The sequence below is a fragment of the Babylonia areolata genome, chromosome 15 (genome assembly GCF_041734735.1).
Source record: "Babylonia areolata isolate BAREFJ2019XMU chromosome 15, ASM4173473v1, whole genome shotgun sequence".
Classification (NCBI taxonomy): Eukaryota; Metazoa; Mollusca; class Gastropoda; order Neogastropoda; family Buccinidae; genus Babylonia; species Babylonia areolata.
In genome coordinates this window covers 10,974,709-10,998,602 of record NC_134890.1, presented here as the reverse complement: position 1 = coordinate 10,998,602, position 23,894 = coordinate 10,974,709, and the positions used below count along the sequence as shown (strand labels likewise).

The 23,894-nt window shown below is 38.7% G+C and overlaps 2 protein-coding genes across 2 annotated transcripts in view; one reads left to right on the top strand and one right to left on the bottom strand.

Annotated features, from left to right (window-relative positions):
- The window catches only part of LOC143290430 (alanyl-tRNA editing protein Aarsd1-B-like), a 33,645-nt gene extending 13,231 nt beyond the window's left edge, over positions 1–20,414 (bottom strand). Inside the window, exons 1-8 of the mRNA XM_076599857.1 lie at positions 20,075–20,414; positions 18,327–18,455; positions 17,537–17,554; positions 15,792–15,933; positions 13,872–13,929; positions 12,198–12,357; positions 10,621–10,737; positions 881–1,011 (exon numbers count right to left, since the gene is read on the bottom strand). Coding sequence (XP_076455972.1) covers positions 881–1,011; positions 10,621–10,737; positions 12,198–12,357; positions 13,872–13,929; positions 15,792–15,933; positions 17,537–17,554; positions 18,327–18,455; positions 20,075–20,113 — 794 coding nt within the window. The 5' untranslated portion in view covers positions 20,114–20,414. The remainder of the gene's footprint in view (positions 1–880; positions 1,012–10,620; positions 10,738–12,197; positions 12,358–13,871; positions 13,930–15,791; positions 15,934–17,536; positions 17,555–18,326; positions 18,456–20,074) is intronic.
- On the top strand, positions 2,417–7,379 carry LOC143290176 (low affinity immunoglobulin epsilon Fc receptor-like). Its single transcript, XM_076599486.1, has 5 exons — positions 2,417–2,547; positions 3,156–3,241; positions 4,349–4,439; positions 5,263–5,473; positions 7,209–7,379. The coding sequence occupies exons 1-5, from the start codon at positions 2,496–2,498 to the stop codon at positions 7,237–7,239; spliced, it is 471 nt and encodes a 156-aa protein (XP_076455601.1). The 5' UTR covers positions 2,417–2,495; the 3' UTR covers positions 7,240–7,379.
- Positions 20,415–23,894: the final 3,480 nt, after the last annotated feature.

Genomic DNA, 23,894 nt, shown 5'->3' with positions numbered 1-23,894 from the left:
TTATGACAAATTAAGTGCTAAACATGACATCAGTGCATATTTATGTGTTTGACCACATAATGTACACAACTGTGCTGTTGTGTGTAAACTCAAGCCATTCATGACAAATTAAGTGCTACACATGACATCAATGCATGCTTGTGTGTTTTAACCATGTAAACAACTGTGCTGTTGTGTGTAAACTCAAGCCATTTATGACAAATTAAGTGCACACATGACATCAATGCATGCTTGTGTGCTTTAACCATGTAAACAACTGTGCTGTTGTGTGTAAACTCAAGCCATTTATGACAAATTAAGTGCTACACATGACATCAATGCATGCTTGTGTGCTTGACCACATAATGTACACAACTGTGCTGTTGTGTGTAAACTCAAGCCATTCATGACAAATTAAGTGCTACACATGACATCAATGCATGCTTGTGTGCTTTAACCATGTAAACAACTGTGCTGTTGTGTGTAAACTCAAGCCATTTATGACAAATTAAGTGCTACACATGACATCAATGCATGCTTGTGTGCTTTAACCATGTAAACAACTGTGCTGTTGTGTGTAAACTCAAGCCATTTATGACAAATTAAGTGCTACACATGACATCAATGCATGCTTGTGTGCTTGACCACATAATGTACACAACTGTGCTGTTGTGTGTACGCTCAAACCATTCATGACAAATTAAGTGCTACACATGACATCAGTGCACATTTGTGTGTTTGACCATATGAACATCTCTGCTGACATGTGCCAGAGAAAAAGACGGATGAAGACACTGTCCGTGTGATCGACATAATTTTTCCTTTTGCTCCCCTACCATTTTAAACCATCAACAACAAACACATCACTTCCGATGTCAGTGAACAAATCTCTACCACTTACTTGAGAATCCCTGTCAGCTCTCTCTCCACCTGGTAGGATCGACCTAAATAGCTCAGCAACCTTCCACCAGCGACAAACATCAGGTTCGTCTTGTTCTTCTTCCCTTTCTCACTGCCCATGATTTTTATCGCCTGTGTGCAAAGGAAACACATGTCAGAGTTTTCAAGAACAAAAAATCAGTCAACTGCACAAGTATTCGCTGTGGTAAAAACAACACTTTTGTATAACTGATTGACAAATGGATTCTGGAAGAATAGAAGCAACCAACATAACACTGGATGTGTCCAAACTTTCTACTGTGTCAATTAAAACTTCATTGAGGGTCAAGGTATCCACCAGCTAAATGCCAATGGAAACAACAACACCACAACAGTAAAAAACAGTATCTATTCATGTTTGCAGAGCTGTCAGTGTTTCATAACATAGCATTCTCAGAGTACTTTCTTATGTATGCATCTCCTCTTACACCACTGTCCCCATACAAACACACATACATTATTCATAATTCACATTTCAACACTAGTCAATATTTCGCTACACTGTCTGATAAACTTTTGTCACTGACCATTTCTTTTAACTCACTAGATACGGCCGTTTTTCTTCCCTTTCTTTCCCCCCACAGAAACTCCATCTGATGTCCTGGGGGTGTCTGAATGGCCCAGCCTGTAGCCTTCATCATTACAAATATGGTATTCTTTGTCTTCATCCACTTCTACAATGTGAGAACCTTCCACTTATAACATGTTAATGGCGTCAGCTGCTGTGAATTGCTGTTTTTGTTGCGTGTTCTGTCGGTCGTACAAAGAGAGTTAAACAGGAAAGAAAAGGCAGCACAGACTTTAACCCATTCAGCCCCTGAGAGTTTTCAGACTTAGCAGGCTTCCATGCCATACTCACACACACACACACACACACACACACACACACACAAAAGAAAAAAAAAATCCACAGAAAACACACGGTTTTACTGGAAACATCCAAAAATACCATAGAAGTTTGTTCCTTCCTTAGCAGCTAAAATGCCTCTGTAGAAACAGGAAAACTGTTTTTTTAAAGAGACAAATTTTGATGCCAGAGCAATGTTCAGGCACATGACTTGATGAGTCAAATAAAAACAATTAGTTTTATGGGGGGAAAAAATAACCAGAAACAAAACAATGTGTCAAAACGTCCACCAACAAATCAATACTCTTCAAAAGTTTAAGAACTAAGTTCACTTGCTCAAGGAGGCATCACTGTGTTCGGGCAAATCCATATACACTACACCACATCTGCAAAGCAGATGCCTGCCCAGCAGTTTAAGTCAAAGCACTCAAGCAGACCTTCAGGGAAAATAGAATAAAATGAAAGCAAATAAGATGAATAGATAAACATAAAAAATAAAACAGAAATAGAAAGAAAAAAAAAGGACTAAAACACAGGCAAATCTTTCCCCTAAACAACACTGAAGGCTGTTGCATAAACTCAGTCTCATGGTGACCTTAAACCCCACCATGTCTGAGACAAGAAGATAAAGCACAGTGCCCTGTCCTGATCTGCTGCGTAAGTATAATTACCACAGCACTCCCATGGAACTGGCCAGTTCACCAGTGAATACATAGGATTGCCCGGCACCATGAGGATCGCTGTGTTCTGTGCTGTTCTCTTTGCTTTGTTGGAATGTGGCGGTGAGTGGAAATGGTGGGAAAGGCTAATGAGGCTGTGAATGTGTGTGTGTGTGTGTGTGTGTGTGTGTGTGTGTGTGTTCGTATGCATGCTTGTATGTGTGTGTGTGTCTTTGTGTGTGTATGTGTCTGTGTCTGTGTGACAGTGTGTATGAGAAAGAGAAAGAAAGAGAGAGAGAGAGAGAGTGTGTGTGTGTGTGTGTGTGTGTGTGTGTGTGTGTGTGTGTGTGTGTGTGTGTGTGTGACAGAGATTGGCAGACATACAGAGACAGAAGATGAAAGATTAGACATCAAAAAAGGGCATGGGAGAGAGGGAAATGAGAATGAGAGAGGGAGAGAGCGTGTGTGTGTGTGTGTGGAGGGGGTGGGAGGGGTGGGGGGTGACCGTGCGTGCACATTCATCAACATGTATTTGTTGCCTGCATGCATGCACGTAAACACGTATATTATGTGTACACGTAACAGGCAATGTTGCTTGCAGTGGTCCACAACAGATCACAAACAAATTCCTTTCCTTCACAAAACACATTCATCTTTCTTTTTTTTTCCCCACATTTCTTCTTCTTGTTTAAATGACTGTCTACAGATCCCTGCACTCATTTTCTGTGCAGTGAGTGACTGTCCCACCCCATGGAGGGGAAACCAGACGTCGTGCTACCTCCACTTCCATGAGCCCTACACCTTTTTTGAAGCCAAGGTCATGATGACGGAATGATATGGATACTTATACATAGCATCTATCCTCCGTTACAGACCAAGCTCTAAGCGCTTTACAAACACAGGGTCATTTTGTGCACCAGACTTCCTACCTGGGTAGAGCGGACTAGATGGCTGCCATTGTGCAACACACACACACACACACACACACCACACAGACACACACACACACACACACACACACAAAAGACTGCCATGGACGGTAACACAGATTGACATTATAACTATATATAGTCAGTCGTGTCCGACTATGACCATCAGAACAGCAGAGGAGGCAACTGCTGTTCCAACTATTTGGGCTAGAATTTTATTATAGTGGAGAGTGTCTTGCCCAAGTTACATCCCCACTCTCTTGGCCAAGAGGGTTTTAGGACAATCGGCGTTGGGATGGTTCCCAAAGGCCAACTAGCCCACAAGGCTGCAGCACTAAGAACCAGTGCAATTTTGCCTCCTAGTTTGAGAGTCATAGTCCTTCACAAAAGACTAAGCTGTAAATGATTTCCCATTGACTGGAGAAACCACTGATAATACAGCTCTCACTTTGCTGTTAGCCCAAATGTAAACTTTTGTCAATCTGTGATATAAGCCGAGTGATTATAACTATTCATCAGCTTACAGTCACAACAAGCATCACAGATGCTGGATAGTTTCAGATTACTTTCAAGGAGGTATCTATAATTGCGTGCAGCCTAATCCATTAACGCTACACCACATCTGCTTTTTTCTTTTCTTCTGTTTTTTGTTTTGTTTTGTTTTTTAAGATAAAAGTGAGGGGAGCAGATGACTTACTGACACAAAGAGCCAATACACAGGTCAGGCCTTAACAGTCTACCACATACAGGAGAGAGAAGGAAAAAAAACACAAAAGAAACGTTTAAATTAAAATGAAATTAATTAAGCAAATCAACGGATAACTAAACTGAAAAACAACAGAATGTAAGTAAAATGGAAACAAAAAGTCAGATGGAATAGGCTGCAGTTGAAAAGACTATAATGATTACCTGAAGAACTGAAGTCTATGTTCAAAGATGCAAAAATGTTCACAAAGTTTGTGCCTTAACAAGACTGGTAACCATTTGTCCTTCAGATAGCATGTGATATTGTTCAAGGACACCTGGTTGAGATCAACAGTCCTGAAGAAAACGCCTTTGTTGCTTCTTTAGCAAAACAACATCGAGGTGGGTCAATCTTTTCTCATTTTACCTTGGATTTACTATTCTTGTCATTGTCAAAAAGGAAGAAAGCACTGATGTTGTCAAACACACTGACTTCTGATATTTTGACAGCTGTTTTGGGTTGGGTTTTTTTTTGTGTGTGTGTGTATGTAAGAGTGAGTGAGAATGAGAAACAGTGAGCATGTATGTATGACTAGCATACGTATGCTAAAATAACACAAACTTGACTGAATGAGTGCAATGAGTTTTCTTAAAAAAATGATTCATGTACTGTAAACACTACAGTTCTACATCTATAAACAGATACACACATGTTCACTTCAAGTGATTCATCTCTTAACCCTCTCTTTCAAACATACAAACACACAAAACGTGCACACACAAACACACATGTGAGCACAAACACACACACACGCGTGCACACACACACGTGCACACACACACACAGACACACATACACACATCCAACCCCCACCTACATCTATATACATGCAAATAAGCACACAACTATACATACTTACATGCATGCACATCCACCAACATATTACACACTCATATATGCATGCAAACTGTACAACAAAATACACAAGCATTCAAACACATGCAGAATTCTCTCTCTCTCTCTCTCAGCAATGTTCATTAAAACATTTCCGTTCGTTCATTTATTTATTCATTCTCTCTCTCTCTCTCTCTCTCTCTCTCCTTCCATACCAAAACAACACACCAACTCCTAAAAAAGATATGTTTTAAAAAAACTTATAAAAAAGATTTTTTTTAAATCATAAATTAACTTCCATTCCTCTCTCTCTCTCTCTCTCTCTCTCAGATGCCAGCCTATGGATCGGACTGGAGGACTTTGTGATTGAAGGGGAATACGAGTGGACCAGCAGCCACACAAAACCTGAGTTCTACAACTGGAAGCCAAACGAACCCAACAACTATTACAACAATGAGGACTGTGTGTTGATTGAGGCCTCCACTGGTGGCTGGTTCGATGTCGACTGTGTGCAAAAGCACCCTTTCCTCTGTGAATCACTGTAAGTAGCTCACCGATACATTCCCCTCCCTACCCACCCACTCCCCACACCCCTTTTTTTTTTTTTTTTTTTTTTATAAAACATCTGTGTCTCTTGTCTCTCTCTCGGACTCTTTGACTCATTTGTGTAAACAAAGTGAGTTTGTGTTATAGCCACAGTGTTCGATTTCTGTGTGTGTGTGTGTGTGTGTGTGTGTGTCCATGGTAAACTTTTACATTGCCATTTTCTCTAGAAATACTTTGTCTGCCAATACCAAATTTGGCTTAAACATAGTAGGAAAAAAAATCTTTACAGTCATACCAGCAATGGGTTGCACGTCTCCCAAATTTAGCCATATTTCCAAATCATTAAGGATTTATTTCATCAATGCTCATTCCGGATACTCCATTCAAGCTGATGAAACATAGGCTATGTCTGGTAAGAAGACGCCAACTGTTCGCAATTAAAAGCAAAGAAATACACATTCTGGACAGAACAAATACAGTGACACTAGCTACATTATTGACATGTTTACTGCATATGAATATTCTAAAGTGGACAGTGAAGAACGTAAAAGAAAAACTGAACTGACCCCCGTTTCACTGAGTTAAGGTCACCCTTGCCTAGCAGACTGGTCTGTGCAGATCTTGACAAACATGTTGCAAAGCCTGAAGCGATGGCAACATCTCCTTTACCGTGAAATTAAATTTTCTTAAATAATCATCAACCTACTTACTGCACATGAATGTTTTGTGTATGTAGGGCATATCTTGTGCCTTGTGTGTGTGCACGCATGCAAGTGTGTGTGTAGGGCATACCTTGTGCCTTTCATGTGAGTGTATGTGTATGTTGGTGGGGGTGGTGGTGACTGTTTATTTCTGCAATTTGTGGTATTGTTTTGGCAAAACAAGGATACACATATATGTGCCGTTGTTATTTTTTTCTCATCTGCTGTGTATCATTATGCACTATTGTATAAGCATTGCTTCATGCGAGTCACTCAGAGCCTATTACATGAGTTTGCGCTATACAAGTACTATATTATTAGTATTATCATCATCATTATCATTCTTATTATCATTATTGCTATTATCATTCTTATTACTATGATTATTATCATTAATTATTCATTAATTTATCCTTATTTATAATCATTATCATTACTATTATTATCATCATCATTGTTAATAGTATTAGTAGTTGTTGTAGTAGTAGTTGTTGTTGTATCGTTATTATCATTATTGTTATTGTTACTATTCTTATTCTTATTTTCATTATCATATCATCAATGTCTTCTGACCTACCCCTGTCAGCTTTGCAGTATATGCAGCCTTCCCAGTCTAGAAGGCTTCAGCCCAGCAGCAGCATTTCATTTTCAAACAATTAAAAGCTTAGGTCTTTGGGTTTTTTTTACTGCCAACATATTTCCTTATAGTGCATGTTGCGAAAATGTACAGAAAAATGGCAAAAATCACACTTGTGATCTTAGCTCAGTCATACCTCCCAAACCATTCAAGATAATTGAAATTCTTTTAAAAAGTGTATGTCACCATGCCACATTCATAATATCAACAATAAGTTTTTGATACAAATGAAAACAAGCTCTCACTACCACTCCTCCCCACTAGACACACACACACACACACACACACACACACACAAATCCTGCACCCACCCTTCTCTCTCTCTTTCTACAATTTACAAAATCATTTTGCAGTCATTTTTTTCAAACTTCACACATCTGTTTTCTCTGCAGGGCCAACAACGACGGTAATTTAAATGGATAATACCTGACCCTGACACAACACAAGGATGTTGCATTACCAGTATGTCCGTCTCCCGTTTGTGTTTTTCTTCCTAACTCAGGACAACCCTGAGCACTGCTATGTGAATACAGTTTTACTAGAACTCTGTGAATACAGTTTTACTGGAACTCTGTAAAAAAAGATACATAAATAAATAAATAAATGAAAAATTGTTGAATCAGTGATCTAATGATGTGGATGTATGCAAGCAACTGGTTGATTAAAACTTTATGGTGGTGACAAACACTGCATTAGTGATACTAACAGTACATGGCACAAACTCTCTGACACACTTCAAGACAAGTCAAATCAAATCATGGCGCTTATATAGCGAACCAGGCAAACTGCAACTGATTATTTCAGTGCTGAAAAACTCATCAAAAAACGGAAACTAGTCAGAACGCATATTAAGACGCTCAATCAAAATATCATGAAAAAGACCAGTTTAGAATCGAGTCCAACCTTTGATCTTCTTTAAGCTCCTCCAGCAGTCAAACCGTTAACTGACACTGAAGACAGATTTCCCATAGAAGTAAAAGGGTTAACACATGACAGACATTATGGAACTGCTTTGGATCAGCACATTTCACCATCCGTCTCATCCACATTTCCTGCCTGGATCAGCTGGTCAAGTGGCAGGACGACGGGCGCAACAGCCGAGTGGTTAAAGCGTTGGACTGTCAATCTGAGGGTCCCGGGTTCGAATCATGGTGACGGCGCCTGGTGGGTAAAGGGTGGTGATTTTTATGATCTCCCAGGTCAACATATGTGCAGACCTGCCAATGCCTGAACCCCCTTCATGTGCATACGCAAGCAGAAGATCAAATACGCATGTTAAAGATCCTGTGATCCATGTCAGCGTTTGGAAGTGGCAGGATCACATCTGAACATTGTCAGTTTAAATCCTTGGCACCCAGTGTAAAGAAGGCGTCATGACAGAGCCTGTCAGGTATTTTGTATGTGTATATTTGTCTTTGGCTATGATGCCTTCTAAACAACAGTAAAGAGAACTAACTGTCTCAATCTACAAGGTGCTCTACTTTGAGCCTGTGCTGTTTATACTACAGGTTCAGCTAACACAAAGGTAAATTAAAGGAAATTTGCCTGTGTGTTAACTGAACTGGAAGCACAAGCATCACTGACTTGAAGTTGTGTACTTTGTAAATGGAGACCTTAAGCCAATGCAATGTAAAATTAATCATTTTCCACCCATTATAAAAGACTGCATAAATGTGTCATTCATGTGATGTCAGTGTAATGATAAACAGATCTCCTCCTCTTTTTTTCTTGATTACCAGAACAAGCAAGGTGGATGCAAAACCCAAATGTAATCAACTGATTTGCATCTACACCTTTTCCACCTATACATTAAGCTAGTTTCAATGAAGCACAATTCATACACACTACACCAGATCTTCTTGACAAAAAAAAAATTTTTTTTAAGTAAGCAGATGTCTGACACACACGTAGACTTAAGCTCAGTGTGTGTGAGTGCGAATGTGTGTTTGTGTGTGTGTGAGAGAGAGAGAGAGAGAGAGAGAGAGAGAGAGAGAGAGTGAATGTGTGTTTGTGTGTGTGTGAACAAAAAATAAATAAAATTTAAAAAAAAACAAGGAAACAAAACAAGCACATCAATAAAAAACAGATGAAAAAAATAAAAAGTGACACAAGACAACGAGCAATCCAAAATGAAAACAAACTGTAAATAAAAACAGATAAAAATGAAAAGTCACACAAGACGACACAACAACAATCAATCACAAAAGGAAAAAGCTGTAAGGTGTGAGGTTACCTGGAGGTGAGCCAGGTCAGAGACCAGGGTACCACAGCACAGGGTGGCATCGATCCCTTCAATGTCCAGCAGTGTGTGTGTGTGTGTGTGTGTGTGTGTGTGTGTGTGTGTGTGTGTATGTGTGTGTGTGTGTGTGTGTGTGTGTGTGTGTGTGTGTGAATGTGTGTGCGTGTGTGTGTGTGTGCGTGTGCATGTACGTGTGTGAATAGAATAGAATAGAATAGATTTTATTGTCATGAAACCGGAAGGTTTATAAGACACAATTGCAATGGTAAATGAATGAACGAATGAAAAACACACAATTTATCAATCAGTTAATGTGGTAAATTGCAGCAGCATTCATACACAAATTTTCCTAATCTTGTTTGTATATATTCATCATCTGTTAGCATCACCTGACTGGGAATATGTCCTGTGTTATTCGAATTTTGAATATCCTTTAAAAATTGTTGCCTTAAGGTTTTATATTTAATACAATGATCAAGAAGATGGATTTCGTCTTCCAGGATGTTACACTTGTTGCACAATCTGTCTTCTTGTGGAATATTTAAATATCTACCTTTCTCAATCTTTAGGTCATGCGCCCTTATTCTGAGTTTCGTTAAAGCTTGTCTGTGTTTTGTATCTGATATATTTAAAAGGTAGGTTTCAGTTTTGTATTCTGCTACAATCGTATTGTAAAATTTTAGCTTTAATGTTTTTTCTCTTTTCTCTTTCCAGTATTTGATATATTCATTTTCTAATTTTTTATACACAACGTATTTCAGTCTATGTACGTTGAATGTGAATTGATTTTTCCAAATGTGATCAAGGCCTATAATTTCGAGTATCTTTTTAACAAAAATCAACCATGGGGAAGTTGTATTTTCTTGTTGGTACATGGACTTATATATTTTGTTGATGAGGGAAGTTTCTGGTAATTGAATAATGTGAATCCAATATGTAATAATTTGGCACATTATCTTTAAACTTATTGGGAATCTGCCCAGTTCACCTAACACAGGAAGCACCATAGCTTTTTTGTGTACTCCAAGTAATTGCTTACAGAATTTAATGTGTAATTTTTCATGTGGAAACTTATTCGATAAGCAGTCGTCAAAAAGATGTGCTAAATCGAAAGAATCATCCGGTTTGACTTGGTAAGGTAACCATACCTCCGCCCCATAAATCGATATTGGCGTTATCAAAGTATCATATAGTTTAGCTATGGTACCTGGATTGATGTTGATAGCTTTGAATGTTCTTCGTAAAGTATGCAATGTGTGTGTATGTGTGGTGTGTGTGTGTGTGTGTGTGTGTGTTTGCAGCGTGTGTGTGAATATGAATGTGAATGTATTTGTCTGTGTGTGTGAAAGTACTTAACAAAAAATAAATAAATAGAAAAAAAACAAGGAAACAAAACAGGAATGTAAATAAAAAACAAACAAAAAAAAAAAGTTACACAAGACAAGAAAAGTGACCCAAAGTGAAAACAAGCTGTAAATAAAAACAGACGAAAATGAAAAGTCACACAAGACGACACGACAACAAACAATCACAAAAGGAAAACAAGCTGTAAGGTATTAAGTTACCTGAAGATGAGCCAGGTTGGAGACGTGGGTACCGCAGCACAGGGTGGCATCAATCCCTTCAATGTCCAGCACCCGCACAGGGCCCTCATGGTCGTCGGGTAACCCCCGGGCACGGTACTGCAACCACACGGAGATTTGATTTGATTTGATTTTGATGGGCACAATAGCTGAATGGTTAAAGCGTTAGACTTTCAATCTGAGGGTCCCGGGTTTGAATCACAGCGATGGCACCTGATGGGTAAAGGGTGAAGATTTTTATGATCTCCCAGGTCAACATATGTGCAGACCTGCCAATGCCTGAACCCCCTTCGTGTGCATACGCAAGCAGAAGATCAAATACGCATGTTAAAGATCCTGTGATCCATGTCAGCGTTCGGTGGGTTATGGAAACAAGAACATACCCAGCATGCACACCCCCGAAAGCAGAGTATGGCTGCCTACATGGCAGGTTAAAAACGGTCATACACGTAAAAGCCCACTCGCGTATATACAAGCGAACGTAGGAGTTGCAGACCATGAACGCAGAAGAAGAAGATTTGATTTGATTTGATTTGATATGGGTACTAATATACAGCGCCTAACCAAGCTCTAAGTGCTTTATACAAACTCGGGGTCATTGCAACAAAACGTGATGGAGAAACAATGTTTTTGGATGTTAAATATTCTTGTTAACTCTTTTTTTCTTTTTTTTTCTGTCCATACAATGTTTTTGGATGTTAAATATTCTTGTTAACTCTTTTTTTCTTTTTTTTCTGTCCATACACTTAAGCCAAAGAGAGAGAAAGGATGTTCTGGATGCTGAATGTTTGAATGTGCCCCGTATATTTATTTTTAATCACGCACTTAAACTAGAGAGAGAGAGAATGTTCTGCATGTTAAATGCACCCCTTATCCTTTTTTTTAACACTCACTGAAACCACAGAAAGACACAAAATGTTTTGCATGTTTAATGCTATTCCCTCCAACCCAAACACCCCTGTAAGCCCACCATTTCTCATGACGACGCACAGTGAGAATACAACTGATCTGAACGCTAAATTGAACATGTCCACTGCAGCATGGAAATATAAGTACTTGGTCCAAGGGAAGCAACTGAGTGTTCATGGATAAACCAGTCCTCAGGATGTTAGTTAACTCTTTCGCTGCCACTAGCGACTTTCGTCAACCAAACATTTCGTCACATAGACAACTTTAGTCGACAACAAGAGGTCATCTTAAAAGGACCATTTATCACATTGTAACAATCCTTGACAGCTGCAGTCAGTTTCACATGCAATACAACAAACAACTAACCTTCGCCCCCTGATTGAGTTTGCAGTGAATAAGTCCAGTACAATGTTCCAACACGAACAAACAAACTGTGTGACTGCGACATAGAGCATCCAGTCTAAAACAGTTGGTGCTGGGGAGTGGGTTTTTTTTTCACAACAGAAACTTGGTGGTGAAAGAGTTAAGAATCTGTCTTGTTTTGTCTTGTCTTGTCTTGTCCTCTTTTAACCCGTCCCCCACCCCACCCCACCCCTCCACCTCCCCCGCCACCCCTCCCCACCCATACCTCCTCCCCCGCAATCCCCCACCTCTTGCAGTTTCGGGTCGTGTTTATCAGCGTACAGCCGAGGGGTCACCGGCACCTGCTGGCGTATTTTCTCATTGACCTCCACCTCAATCTTCTCCAGCTGCTCCTGTGAGACAGCAGGCGTGTCCAGCTCTATAGTCACAATTCCCTCCCCTAGACTCCTGCACGGAGAGAAAAGGAGAAAGGATTTTTTTTTTTCTTTCTTATTAAGACATCTTCCTATGAAGCATATTCTGGAAGCTCTATGCGCTTTACAACAGCACTGAAAGCATCCACTCAAACACCACCACAAACATACACACATAATTTGAAGCATAAGTAAAAGAGGACAGTCAAAAGAGATCATGCCATGAAATGAATCAAATACTGTATCACATAAATAAAAAGAAGTTAAAAACAAGAAATAAAAATAACCCTAACAAAACTGTGTACAATCTAAACACACGCACACACACACACACAGAGAAATGAAATAAGTTATTTTGGTGCAAAAAAGACAGGAGGGAAGGAACACAGGGAGGAAATAATGGAGGAAATAATAAGTCAATAACATAAGGGATTAAATTAAACAGAATAAACAATAAACAACCAAATCAACAGACCAAGACAGAAGAGTGTACACTCTAAAGTTTCAGTTTCAGTTTCTCAAGGAGGCATCACTGTGTTCCAACAAATTTGCATAATGCTTCACCACATCTGCTAGACAGATGCCTGATAGCAGCATAACCCAATGTGCCAGTCAGGTCTTGAGTTCATGCATATTCATCTATGTACCCATCACAGTGGATTTCTTCTACAGAATTTTGCCAGAGGCCGATGCCCTAATAGCAGCATAGCCCAACATACTAGTCAGGCCTTGAGTGCATGCATATATATATTTATATACCCATCACAGTAGATTTCTTCTACAGAATTTTGCCAGAGGCCAATGCCTAATAGCAGCATAGCCCAACATACTAGTCAGGCTTTGAGTGCATGCATATATACATTTATATACCCATCACAAATTCTTCTGCAGAATTTTGCCAGAGGACAACACTTTTGTTGCCATGGGTTCTTTTTCACTGCACTAAGTGCATGCTGCACATAAGACCTCAGTTTATCGTCTAATCCAAATGACTTGATGCTCAGTTTGATTTTCCAGTCAAAGTTGGGATAAAGGGCATGGGTGAGATTTGAACCCCTACCCTCTGGTAAGCGTCTTCACCATTCTGTCACCTTCCTCACTCAATAGTCAAAAATAGATACTTACATACACAAAACAAGTGCTCTACAAATTCAAATCAATGAATCTGTTTACAGACATATTCATGCATGCATGTATACATACATATGTACATGTACATACACAAAGACAAGTTGGAAAATTGACAAATAAATTAATCATTTGACGGACTGAATAATTCAACTGTAGGTAAAAATTCATGTTAAAAAAATAAAACATGCTACAATGTCATAGACAAGAATTAAAAGTTCTATTTCACACAGGAACAATGTGAGACTTTTATGTAATATTCTCTCACAGCTTTAAATACATGCAACAGATTCTCATTGTAATAATATTTGAGATTCTCTTCAAATTCTTAAAAAGAAAGCAACAAATCAAAGACAGAGCGACAGAGTCAAAGAGAAGAATCAATAGTTTGTCATTATCTTACCATAGCATACTACTCACCAAGAAGTGGTTTTGTAGCCATACAGAGTGTCTGCCACTGCTGTGATCAGATGTTGAGCTGCACACACACACACACACACACACACACACACACCACACATGATTTACTTTATGCAAATATCCTGTGCCTACTTTTATGAAGTACCTGAATTCACACTCCACAAAAGTATTTCTGCCGAAGCCAAAAACGCATGTGAAGAAACAATAACACTATTTTTTTCTGCATATTCTTCATGACGATGCACTGTAAGTATAAACTGAACCCCTTGACCGCCTAATCCATTAAATACAAAGAGCATTTGGAGGCTTCTGTGATGCTTACCTTTGTTAATTTAACAGAGGTTTTCACTGAAAGTTTGTGCCTACTTTATAAGGCAGAGCACTACTGACTGATGTTGATACGATAAGCTCAGCTCAGGAGAGTTTGATAAAAGTGGTGTTTTTTTTCCCTTTTACAACTCACTAAGTCATACAGCTCTCATGAAATCATTTTTGCTCCCAGGGAACTGAAACATATATTCTTCAAAATGGCAACACCACAATGTCTTGGCTCACAATTATTTCAAACATTTATGGAAATCATGAATGATGCATACAGTGATGAGGAAAACTTGCAAAATGATTCAGAAAATAATTCTGAAGAAGAAGAGACCTAGACTTCTTGCTCCTTTTCTATTTGTTTCAGTGATGAGTGTTTGTGAGTTTATTCGTGGAAATATTCACAAATTGATATAAACATGTAATTATTTAAAAAAATTCTCAACAAATCACAGAATCCGTTTGTTTTCTTTCCATCTGAAAGTGGAACTTACAGTGCACAAGCCGGCATAATTTTATGCATGAATTCCCTCACAGAAGGTACAGTAGCTTTAGTTTACACAGTACTGACAAAGCTTTTTTTCCTCAGCATATGGAATACAACTGAAAGTAGAATCTTTTTTGTTATATACAGAGATAAAATTTAGATTTTGATATAGATAGACTGATAGATAAATACAGATGGATATAAAGATTTTCTTTCCTTTTTTTTAAATTCAGAAAGAATATGTAACAGATTCTTGTATTATCTCCCTTCACTATAAAGAGAAATTGTGGTAATTTACACACACAAATAGGATTTAGTATGTTTCATCATGTTTGTTCCTTTCAAGATATACTGTGTTGCAATAACAGAGTATATAAACCTACAGGGCTCTCTATTTCAGTCTGATTCTTGAACTTCATAATCACCAAACCAAACAATCCAATCGGAAAAAAAGGTTTTCAGCACTACCACAAACATGTACCCTATTGTGCATTAGTGCTCTTACACAGTTATTCTTATTTTGCCCAAAACCAGAACATGCAATACCATGAGATTTAACATTTCAGTTTAATGTTTCTGCTGATGTTGTCCTGTCTATTCATCAAAAGCTAGGAAGCTTCTTCCTGTGTCAACTCTTTGTTTACTGGATTTTGTTTTGTTGGGAATAGACTGTCTGGCTACTCATTTTTCAGCGGAAGCAACTCTGTAAATGCTCCATGAAATGCAGACTTGATTTTAACCCTTTTCACATTCCAGCAATGGCTGAATGGATGTTGAAAGGACCATATCTCAATCAATCAATCAACCAGTCTGTCAGTTTGTGCATGTGCTTGTGCGTGTGTGTGTGTTCACACAAGAAAGACTTGAACACAGGCAGGTTTTGGGGGGTTTTTTTTTTTTTTTTTTTTGCTTTTTGTTGATGTGGGTTTTTTTTTAACCCATGTAACTCGGATCAGTGCTCACACATGTCCATTGTTATCTTTTTTTTTAATCCCCGAAAATTTTTTTCTCTTTTTTTTCTCCATCCCCCAAAACGATGTTTTATCTCTCTTACTGTATCATTCCATATACCTGGCCAGGTTGTTCACAACCTACCTACCTACCTACCTACCTACCTGTGTGCTGCTGCATGTGATCAAAGCGTCGGTCCCAGTCCACTTTCATCGTGACCTCGGACCCTGGGGTCAACTCTCCAATGGCATAGTGCACTGCAGTCGCGCCCTTTCTTTCCACTTTTATCACCTCTGCATCGCCGATCTGGAAAACATGACGAATGCAACTGATGCTAGAGCTTAATAAATCATTCGTGATAAAATAATAGAAAAAGAGAGAGAGAGAGAGAGAGAGAGAGAGAGAGAAGGCAGGAAAGAAAAAGAAAACTTAACACCTAGAAAAAACGTCAGGAGTTTCAGTTTTGGTTTCAGTTTCAGTGTGTGCAGACTGATCTATTCTGCACCATGTCTACTTTACTTTTTTTGTTTATAAATATTTTTAGAAAGATAATAGAAAAAAAAACAGGAAAAAAAGGGGCAGGAGTTAGAAGGAAGCAGACATACCATCTATACACACAAACAAGCATGCAGGTAAGGCCTAGACAGCGTAATAAATTCTGAAAAGAAAATAATAACATTTTTAAAAATTTCCTTTAAATGGAAAAAACAACATACACACATATACATATACATATCTATATATATTGATATATACATATATATATGTGTGTGTGTGTGTGTGTGTGTGTGTGTGTGTGTTTACATGCATTAATGACAACATTGTCCCATAAGGGTTCAAATTTTCAGACTTCAGACCTCAGAGACCTACAGGAGAGAAGATCATGATAAAATCAAAGAACGCTACTCTGAATCCAGGACCATCATTAAGGCCAAGCTGCAGAACAAGTGGAAGCAGCAGCATCCATGCCACAACAGAGCAGACCCGTACTACCTGCTGACTCATCAAGAGCAGGTAGCCATTTTCAGGCTCAGGACAGGCCACAACCGCCTGAAACACCACCCATACACGAAACTCTGTATCGGCGACACAGAGCAGTGCCCCTGCAGAACAGGCAGCCAGACAACAGAACATCTGCTGCAGTCCTTCCCGCTCCACCAAGCGCTCCGAGAGAAAACCTGGCCCGACCCAATCCCAGTGGCCCGGAAGCTCTACAGAGGACTGGAGGACCTGCGACGTACAGCTGCCTTCGTTGAGGAGAGAGGGGAATCCATCTGACAAATGACGAACGAGACAACAACAAATCACAGAACAAAAAATATTCTGTCTTCTGTTTGGAGAGATCTTTTACCACTCAGCTGTTGCACCCATTGTTTTTATTATTAATTGTTATTGTAGATACTATCATCATCATTTCAGCAGCGAGAGGCAACAGTTGCAGTCACAAGACATATGTCATATTGTAATGTAAACACCGTTCCAACTGTAAAGTCAAAATCATCACAGCTGTTTGATGTTCACCTGGAATAATAACATAAAGTTCAAATGCCGATTAGTACTTGGATGGGTGAGTTGCTCATGTATATGATGATTTTTTTTAAATTTTGTTAAAACAAGTATATGCATTATTACATTTCATATCAGAATTACATGAGCAATGCATTTTTATTATCTTGTGTGTGTGTGTGTGTGTGTGTGTGTGTGTGTGTGTTTGTGTGTGTGTGTCTGTGTGTGTGTGTCTGTGTGTGTATGTTTGTGTGTGTGTGTGTGTGTGTGTGTGTGTGTGTGCGTGTCTGTGTGTGTGTCTGTGTGTGTTTCTTTTCAGGTGGGTTTTTTTTTTCCATTCTTTTCAGTGTGAAAATTTCTAATGGGTTATTTAAACAGAATAAGAGAGAAAATAGGTACTAACCGTTCCTCTGTCATCAGGCTGAAAAACAAAAATAAAGAATAATGTCAATGATTTTATTAAAATGACTTAGCCAAAGCAAAGTGCATTGTGTGTGCAAGTGTTACTGTTTGTGAGTGAATGTTGCACACAAATTCATAAAATGGTGTGTGTGTGTGTGTGTGTGTGTGTGTGTGTGTGTTCAATTTCATTAAATATTTATCCACATTATGTGTGTGTGTGTGTGTGTGTGTGTGTGTGTGTGTGTGTGTGTGTGTGTGTGCCTGTGTACACACAAGAAACACGTGAACACAGGTACACAAATTCACATGTATGCACTCATATAACAACGGGTAGATTGGAAAAGGAGGAGTTTGTATTATACTCCATGTTTGGTGATACATATACTTACCATGTTTGGAAATATAATGTTCTCTTCCAAAAGAAGTCTTAAAGTTTCTATAAAACAGACATGTATTACTATTTTCCAAGGCATTCTGTCATATTCGAATATAACTATTTTGCAATTCCTGCTTGATACTGAAACATAAACTATTTTTGTTCAAAAATCCCAGACAGAATCAAATCCAGTTTCTGTTAAAATATTTCTTACAGAATTTAACCTTGGCTATTCAAAAATCCCTTTCTTTATTTTGCTCAAACAAAATAGCACATAAATTGCAAAAATATTTCTCTGTTGTAGATAATATCATATTAGTCCAAAACCGGATCATTCTTGTCTTCAATAGCACTAAAACACACACACACACACACACACAGAGAGAGAGAGAGAGAGAGAGAGAGAGAACTTCACCTGCCCTCCACCCTCTGGGAAGAGCACAGTATCCTCCAGGACCACCTCATGACACTGCACTTTGTTCTTCTTGCCATTCTGCACCACTGTCACCTGGCTCGCCTTGCAGCTCACCACCTTGCTTGTGAACTGAACCAACACACAAGGTTATGACGCACTGCACTACATTGTATTGTGAAGTCATTTACAGCTTAGTCTATGACTCTAAAACTTGTCAGCAAGATTGCACTGGCTATTAGTGCTGCAGCCTTGGTGGCTAGCTGGCCTTTGGGAACCATCGCAACGCCAACTGTCCTAAAACCCTCTTAACCAAGAGAGTGTGGGTGTAACTTGGGCAAGTCACTCTCCATTATAATAAAATTCTAGCCCTGATAGTTGGTACAGCAGTTTCCTCCTCTGCTGTTCTGATGGTCATAGCTGGATACGACTGACTATCATCCATCGAACTGAACTGCATTGCATGACTGCATTTCATTGTATTGTGTTGGTATTGTATTGGTACTGTGTTGGCTTGGGTTGTGCTGTGTTGTGTTGTACTATGTTGAGTTGTACTGTAATATTTTTCATCACAACTGATTTTTTCTGTGTGAAATACTGGCTACTCTCCCGGAGCAACTCTGAGAGTGCATCACCTTAGTGCAGTGCCACTCATATTTAATTGTTCATTTTTCTGTCTGCAATTACTGTTGTTTTGTTTTGTTTTGTTTTGTTTTACTTCAGAAGTGGATTTTTCTATATAACATTGCCACGATTTGACAAGCCTTCCATCGCAGAAGGTTCTATTTTGAGTTTAAAGAGCATGCTGCAAATGAGACCTCAGCTAATGGTCTCCTGTGAAAAACTAAACACCTAAACCACCAAAACTTATGTGGACAGGAGAGTGAAAATCCTGGTCCATATAAGATTCAAACCTGGGGACATTTGCTTCTTTGACAGGCACATTACCACAAGGCCAACATTCTGCTGCATATTTACAAAAGACCAATGCAATAGCCAAGTTGTTAAAATGTTGGGACTTTCAATCTGAGGGTCCAGGGTTTGAATCCCAGTCTTGGTGCCTTATATGTTAAGGGTGGGGATACTTTGATATCCCATATTATGAAGAAATGTGCACACCTGCTGGGGCATAAACCCTCTTTCGGTGTATGGCTGGCATGCAGAAGATCAAATTACACATTTATGTAATCTATATCAGCATTTGGTGGGTTATGGAAACAATAACATAATCAGGATGCACAACCCTAAACATAAAAGAAATGTTTAAAGTTTACCTACATGGCTGGTGAAAGCATTCATGCACTTAAATGCTCATTCCTACATGTGTGTGTGTGTGTGTGTGTGTGTGTGTGTGTGTGAGGGAATGGAGTTGCAGCCCACAAAAACAAATGTTGGAGATGAGACACCAACAGTCAGTCATGAATTACATTGCATACCACAAATGTACAATGATATTGCACAAATTTGATTACATATGACTACTATAAATACACACTGATATTGCATAAATCTATAGATCTACATTCTAATGCTGTTTCAGTGTTTGTTAATTAAAAATTCATGTTAATAACTGATGGCCAAGCAGTAATTACTAAACATTTCTTCACTTATTCACTGATGATGAATTATCCCACATACATTGTAGAGACACAGATCATGCGTCTTAATAATATTTTCTTTTCAATAGTGGAAGAAAGTATAGAATAGTACCAAGTTGAAAGAACTCAGATGACAACCCAGCAAATTCTCACCTCTTTCAAGTAGCTGTTTTGCTGACATGCCAAAGCCATTCCTCCAGATCAGCAGTTAAAACGTTACAATCTGAAAGTTTGACAAAATAATATGACGTTGTACAGAAAGTGCGTGATGCTTCGCTCTTGCTGTTTTCACACTTTGTTGAAAGCGAAACTACGAAAACTGTCACAATCAGAGCAAACGGACTGTCGACGATGTCTGTATTTACTAAAAGGCCTTAATAATGGTGCGCTTAATCAATAAAATAAATAATAAGATACATCAACGGGTGACTCATGAAAGATCTACTCATATTATCTTCCTTATTTTTTGGGAAATGCGCATGGTTACCACGCCGCACCTCGGCGCAGACGACTTCCCTTTCCTGGCCGGCGAATAGCACTGTGGGTAATTCGCTGTCTTTCTACCGAAATGTCATGAAAAAAGTGAGGAGGAGGTCAACGACGACGATTCTTCTTTTTTCATCATTGTAGTAATAGTAGTAGTTGTTGTTGGTGGTGGTGGTGGTGTTGTTGTGTTATCATTTTTATCATCATCATTACCATTATTTATTATTATTATTATTATTATTGTTGTTGTTGTTGTTGCTGCTGCTACTACTGCTGCTGCTGCTGTTATTGTTGATGATGATGATGTTGTAAGTATTGTTGTATATAAATAAATGAATAAATAAGTAAATAAATAAATATATGAATAAATAAATACATAAATAATGTATATAATATAATGCATCATTAACAAAATTGTCAGTCATTGTTATTCTTTCGTGTTTATCCATTTATTCGTCTATCTATAATATTTACTATCATGAAGAAATTTAATAGCATTTACGAAGCAACTGACGAACCGGCAGAAATAACATAGACACGACACGGGCCCGCGGCGGACAGGAGTAGTAATTGGAAATGGAGTGAATCAAATAAATGTCATACAGAAGCATAATTATTGTTTATAAGCTGGTCTCGGGCTGGTTCTCTTCATGTAATTCACATCAGCTGTCTGCACAACTTCAGTTTTACTGATTCAGTCAGTTCAAAACTGAGAGAGAAACTGAGGAGACTGAGACCGAGTCGGCCGGAAAGAGAGACTATGACACTGACCGGCAAAATCTTTATCAGTCGGTAAATAGCGTTTTACACGGTGCTGTAACTTACACACAGAGATAGAGAGAGAGAGATTTTAATATAGTCTATTCAAATTTGATTGTTTTACTTATTAGTTGTATCCCTCACTTTGAAACTGATGTCTCGTCTCTCACTGCCGTGACTAGAGACGGTCGGTGGACGGACGGATTCACGGCACAAAAGGAGTTTCAGTTTCAGTTTCAGTAGCTCAAGGAGGCGTCACTGCTTTCGGACAAATCCATATACGCTACACCACATCTGCCAAGCAGATGCCTGACCAGCAGCGTAACCCAACGCGCTTAGTCAGGCCTTGAGAAGAAAAAAAAAAGATCTACTGCATGCCTCCACTCTTCTGGTTAAGTTGTTCGGGGTTACGAGAGAGAGGGAGATTTTTACTTCGTTGGTTCAAATTTTGTTTTTTGTTTATAGTTTGTATCACCCACTTTGAATTGTCTCACACCGGCTGACTCCGGCAGTGACGCCAGGAAGACTGTCACAGCGGACGGAATCACACAGTGAAGGATCCAGTTGGCTTCTACCCTTCAAATATGTTGTTCGGGGATTCGACTACATGACCGAAGAGTTGAGTCTAAAAACCTGGCGCATAGGTTTTCATAATAAATACCCTGAAGTGGACACCACTTATGGAGACTCTGGAACAAACTGTCAGTCTGAAGGAAAAAAATAATTATAATGCTATCTTTTTTTTATGTATCCGTCAGTTTGTTTACTCAGTTTCTGTCATTGCCTCACAAAACTGCATGGGTATAGTCTAGTTTATGTTTAATTATCAAAAAGCATCCAAAACACACTCGCTGTACTCCGATTTTTTTTTTTTTTTTTTTTTTTTTTTTTTTTTTTTCCCACGTTTCAAAGACGGGGGAGAACTTTAGAGAATGATTAAAAACTGTGAATACGTGAATTATCTCCCTTAGATTAGGAGCCGGCAGTTTCAGTTTCAGCTTCAGATTTGAGGAGCTGTCGAAGTGTGCAGACTGATTCAAATAAGCTACAAAACGTCTGCTTAAAAAACAATTAATGATGGTAATAAGAAGCAAACGCCGAAACACATCTCACCTCTGCAATATCCCAAGCGTAATTTGCAGAGTCAATAACTGTCAGTATACTGACCTCGACCATGCTTGGAAAAAGTATAATGTTGGTGATTTCCATTTCCCGAAGCACAGAGAGAGAGAGGGTGGAGGGGGTGGTTGAGGAGATACAGAAAAAAAAATCAAGTAGATTTCATTAAAGAAAATTAAGTAACAGTAGCCCTCCTAAACTGTGCTTTTATATTTTGTGATTTGGCAGGATAATTGTAATGGATCACTATTTAGATTACTAAATCTTAATTATGACGACTGACATGCTCTGGCAGAATTAAAGATTTTTTATGCATTATACAATCTTTTAACCATTCATTCTTCAACATGAAATCAACCACACACACAACAACAACAACAACAACTGTGACAAACTTATATGGAGATACATAAGCACGACTATGACCCCTTAACAGAGCCACAAAACTCAAAGGTAAGGCCGAATAAGCAAAACAACACAGGCACGTCATTATCATCGCTGATCAGAGAGACAAAATACGGAGCTCCGTGTCTAAGCTGACAAACTTCAGGAAAGAGTATTTCAATGTAGCATGTGTAACACCGGTAAGTACGCGATCCACGCTGCATTTTTATATTTATCTATTCATTCATTCATTTATTTATTTAGTACTTATTTATGTGTTTGTAGTATATATATATATATATATATATATATATATATATATATATATATATAAAGAGAGAGAGAGAGATGTATTTATTTATTTATTTATTAAATCTGCTCATTTATTCATTTATTGTTGACTCACTTGTGTAAACAAAGTGAGTCTATGTTTTAACCCAGTGTTCGGTTGTCTCTGTGTGTGTGTGTGTGTGTGTGTGTGTGTGTGTGTGTGTGTGGAAAACTTTAACACTGACATTTTCTCTGCAAATACTTTGTCAGTTGACACCAAATTTGGCATAAAGATAGGAAAAATTCAGTTCTTTCCAGTCATCTTGTTTAAAACAAAATTGCACCTCTGGGATGGGCACAAAAAAATAATAAAAGAAGCCTAATTATATGCAAACTGCATTTACTATTATATTTATATTTTTTGTATTCTCTAAACTTGGCACTTTGACCTCTTATTCTGACACAACAACAAGAGGAGTCATTATTATCATTTTTTGTTCAAACAGGAACTTCTTTTGCTAAGCATGGAATTTTTATTTATTTTGCAAACGTTTTGGTGCAGATAGTAAAAACGGGATATTACTCTGTAATTAATGCTAGGGGACTTAATTTATCACAAGTGAGTCTTGAAGGCCTTGCCTCTCTTGTTGCTTATGTTCCAGCTGATCACGGAAGTATATCGAGGCTGAATTCTTCTTCTGCTGTCTCACTCCGTGACCAAGACGGACGTGAGTGACCTGCAGTTCCTTTGGATGGATGGATTCCGTTGAGGCTCAGCCGGTCCACACGGACATGAGGAAAGGGGACCTTTAACACGGCGATGACGCCACTCAACTGAGCTATAAATAGAATCTATCTATTTATAGCTGAGCGCGCCACCCCAAACGATAAACAACATGTCAGTGAAGAAAGGCCCACTGTAATTTTTGCACGCCCTGGATTCGAACTCGCAATC

What these genes read in the sequence shown, in the direction of transcription:
- LOC143290176 (XM_076599486.1), top strand. Translation starts at nt 2,496, where the DNA reads ATGAGGATCGCTGTGTTCTGTGCTGTTCTCTTTGCTTTGTTGGAATGT. An exon ending in ACACCTTTTTTGAAGCCAAG is followed by an intron (nt 3,242 to 4,348) that starts GTCATGATGACG and finishes TTTGTCCTTCAG; the next exon opens with ATAGCATGTGATATTGTTCA. An exon ending in TTTAGCAAAACAACATCGAG is followed by an intron (nt 4,440 to 5,262) that starts GTGGGTCAATCT and finishes TCTCTCTCTCAG; the next exon opens with ATGCCAGCCTATGGATCGGA.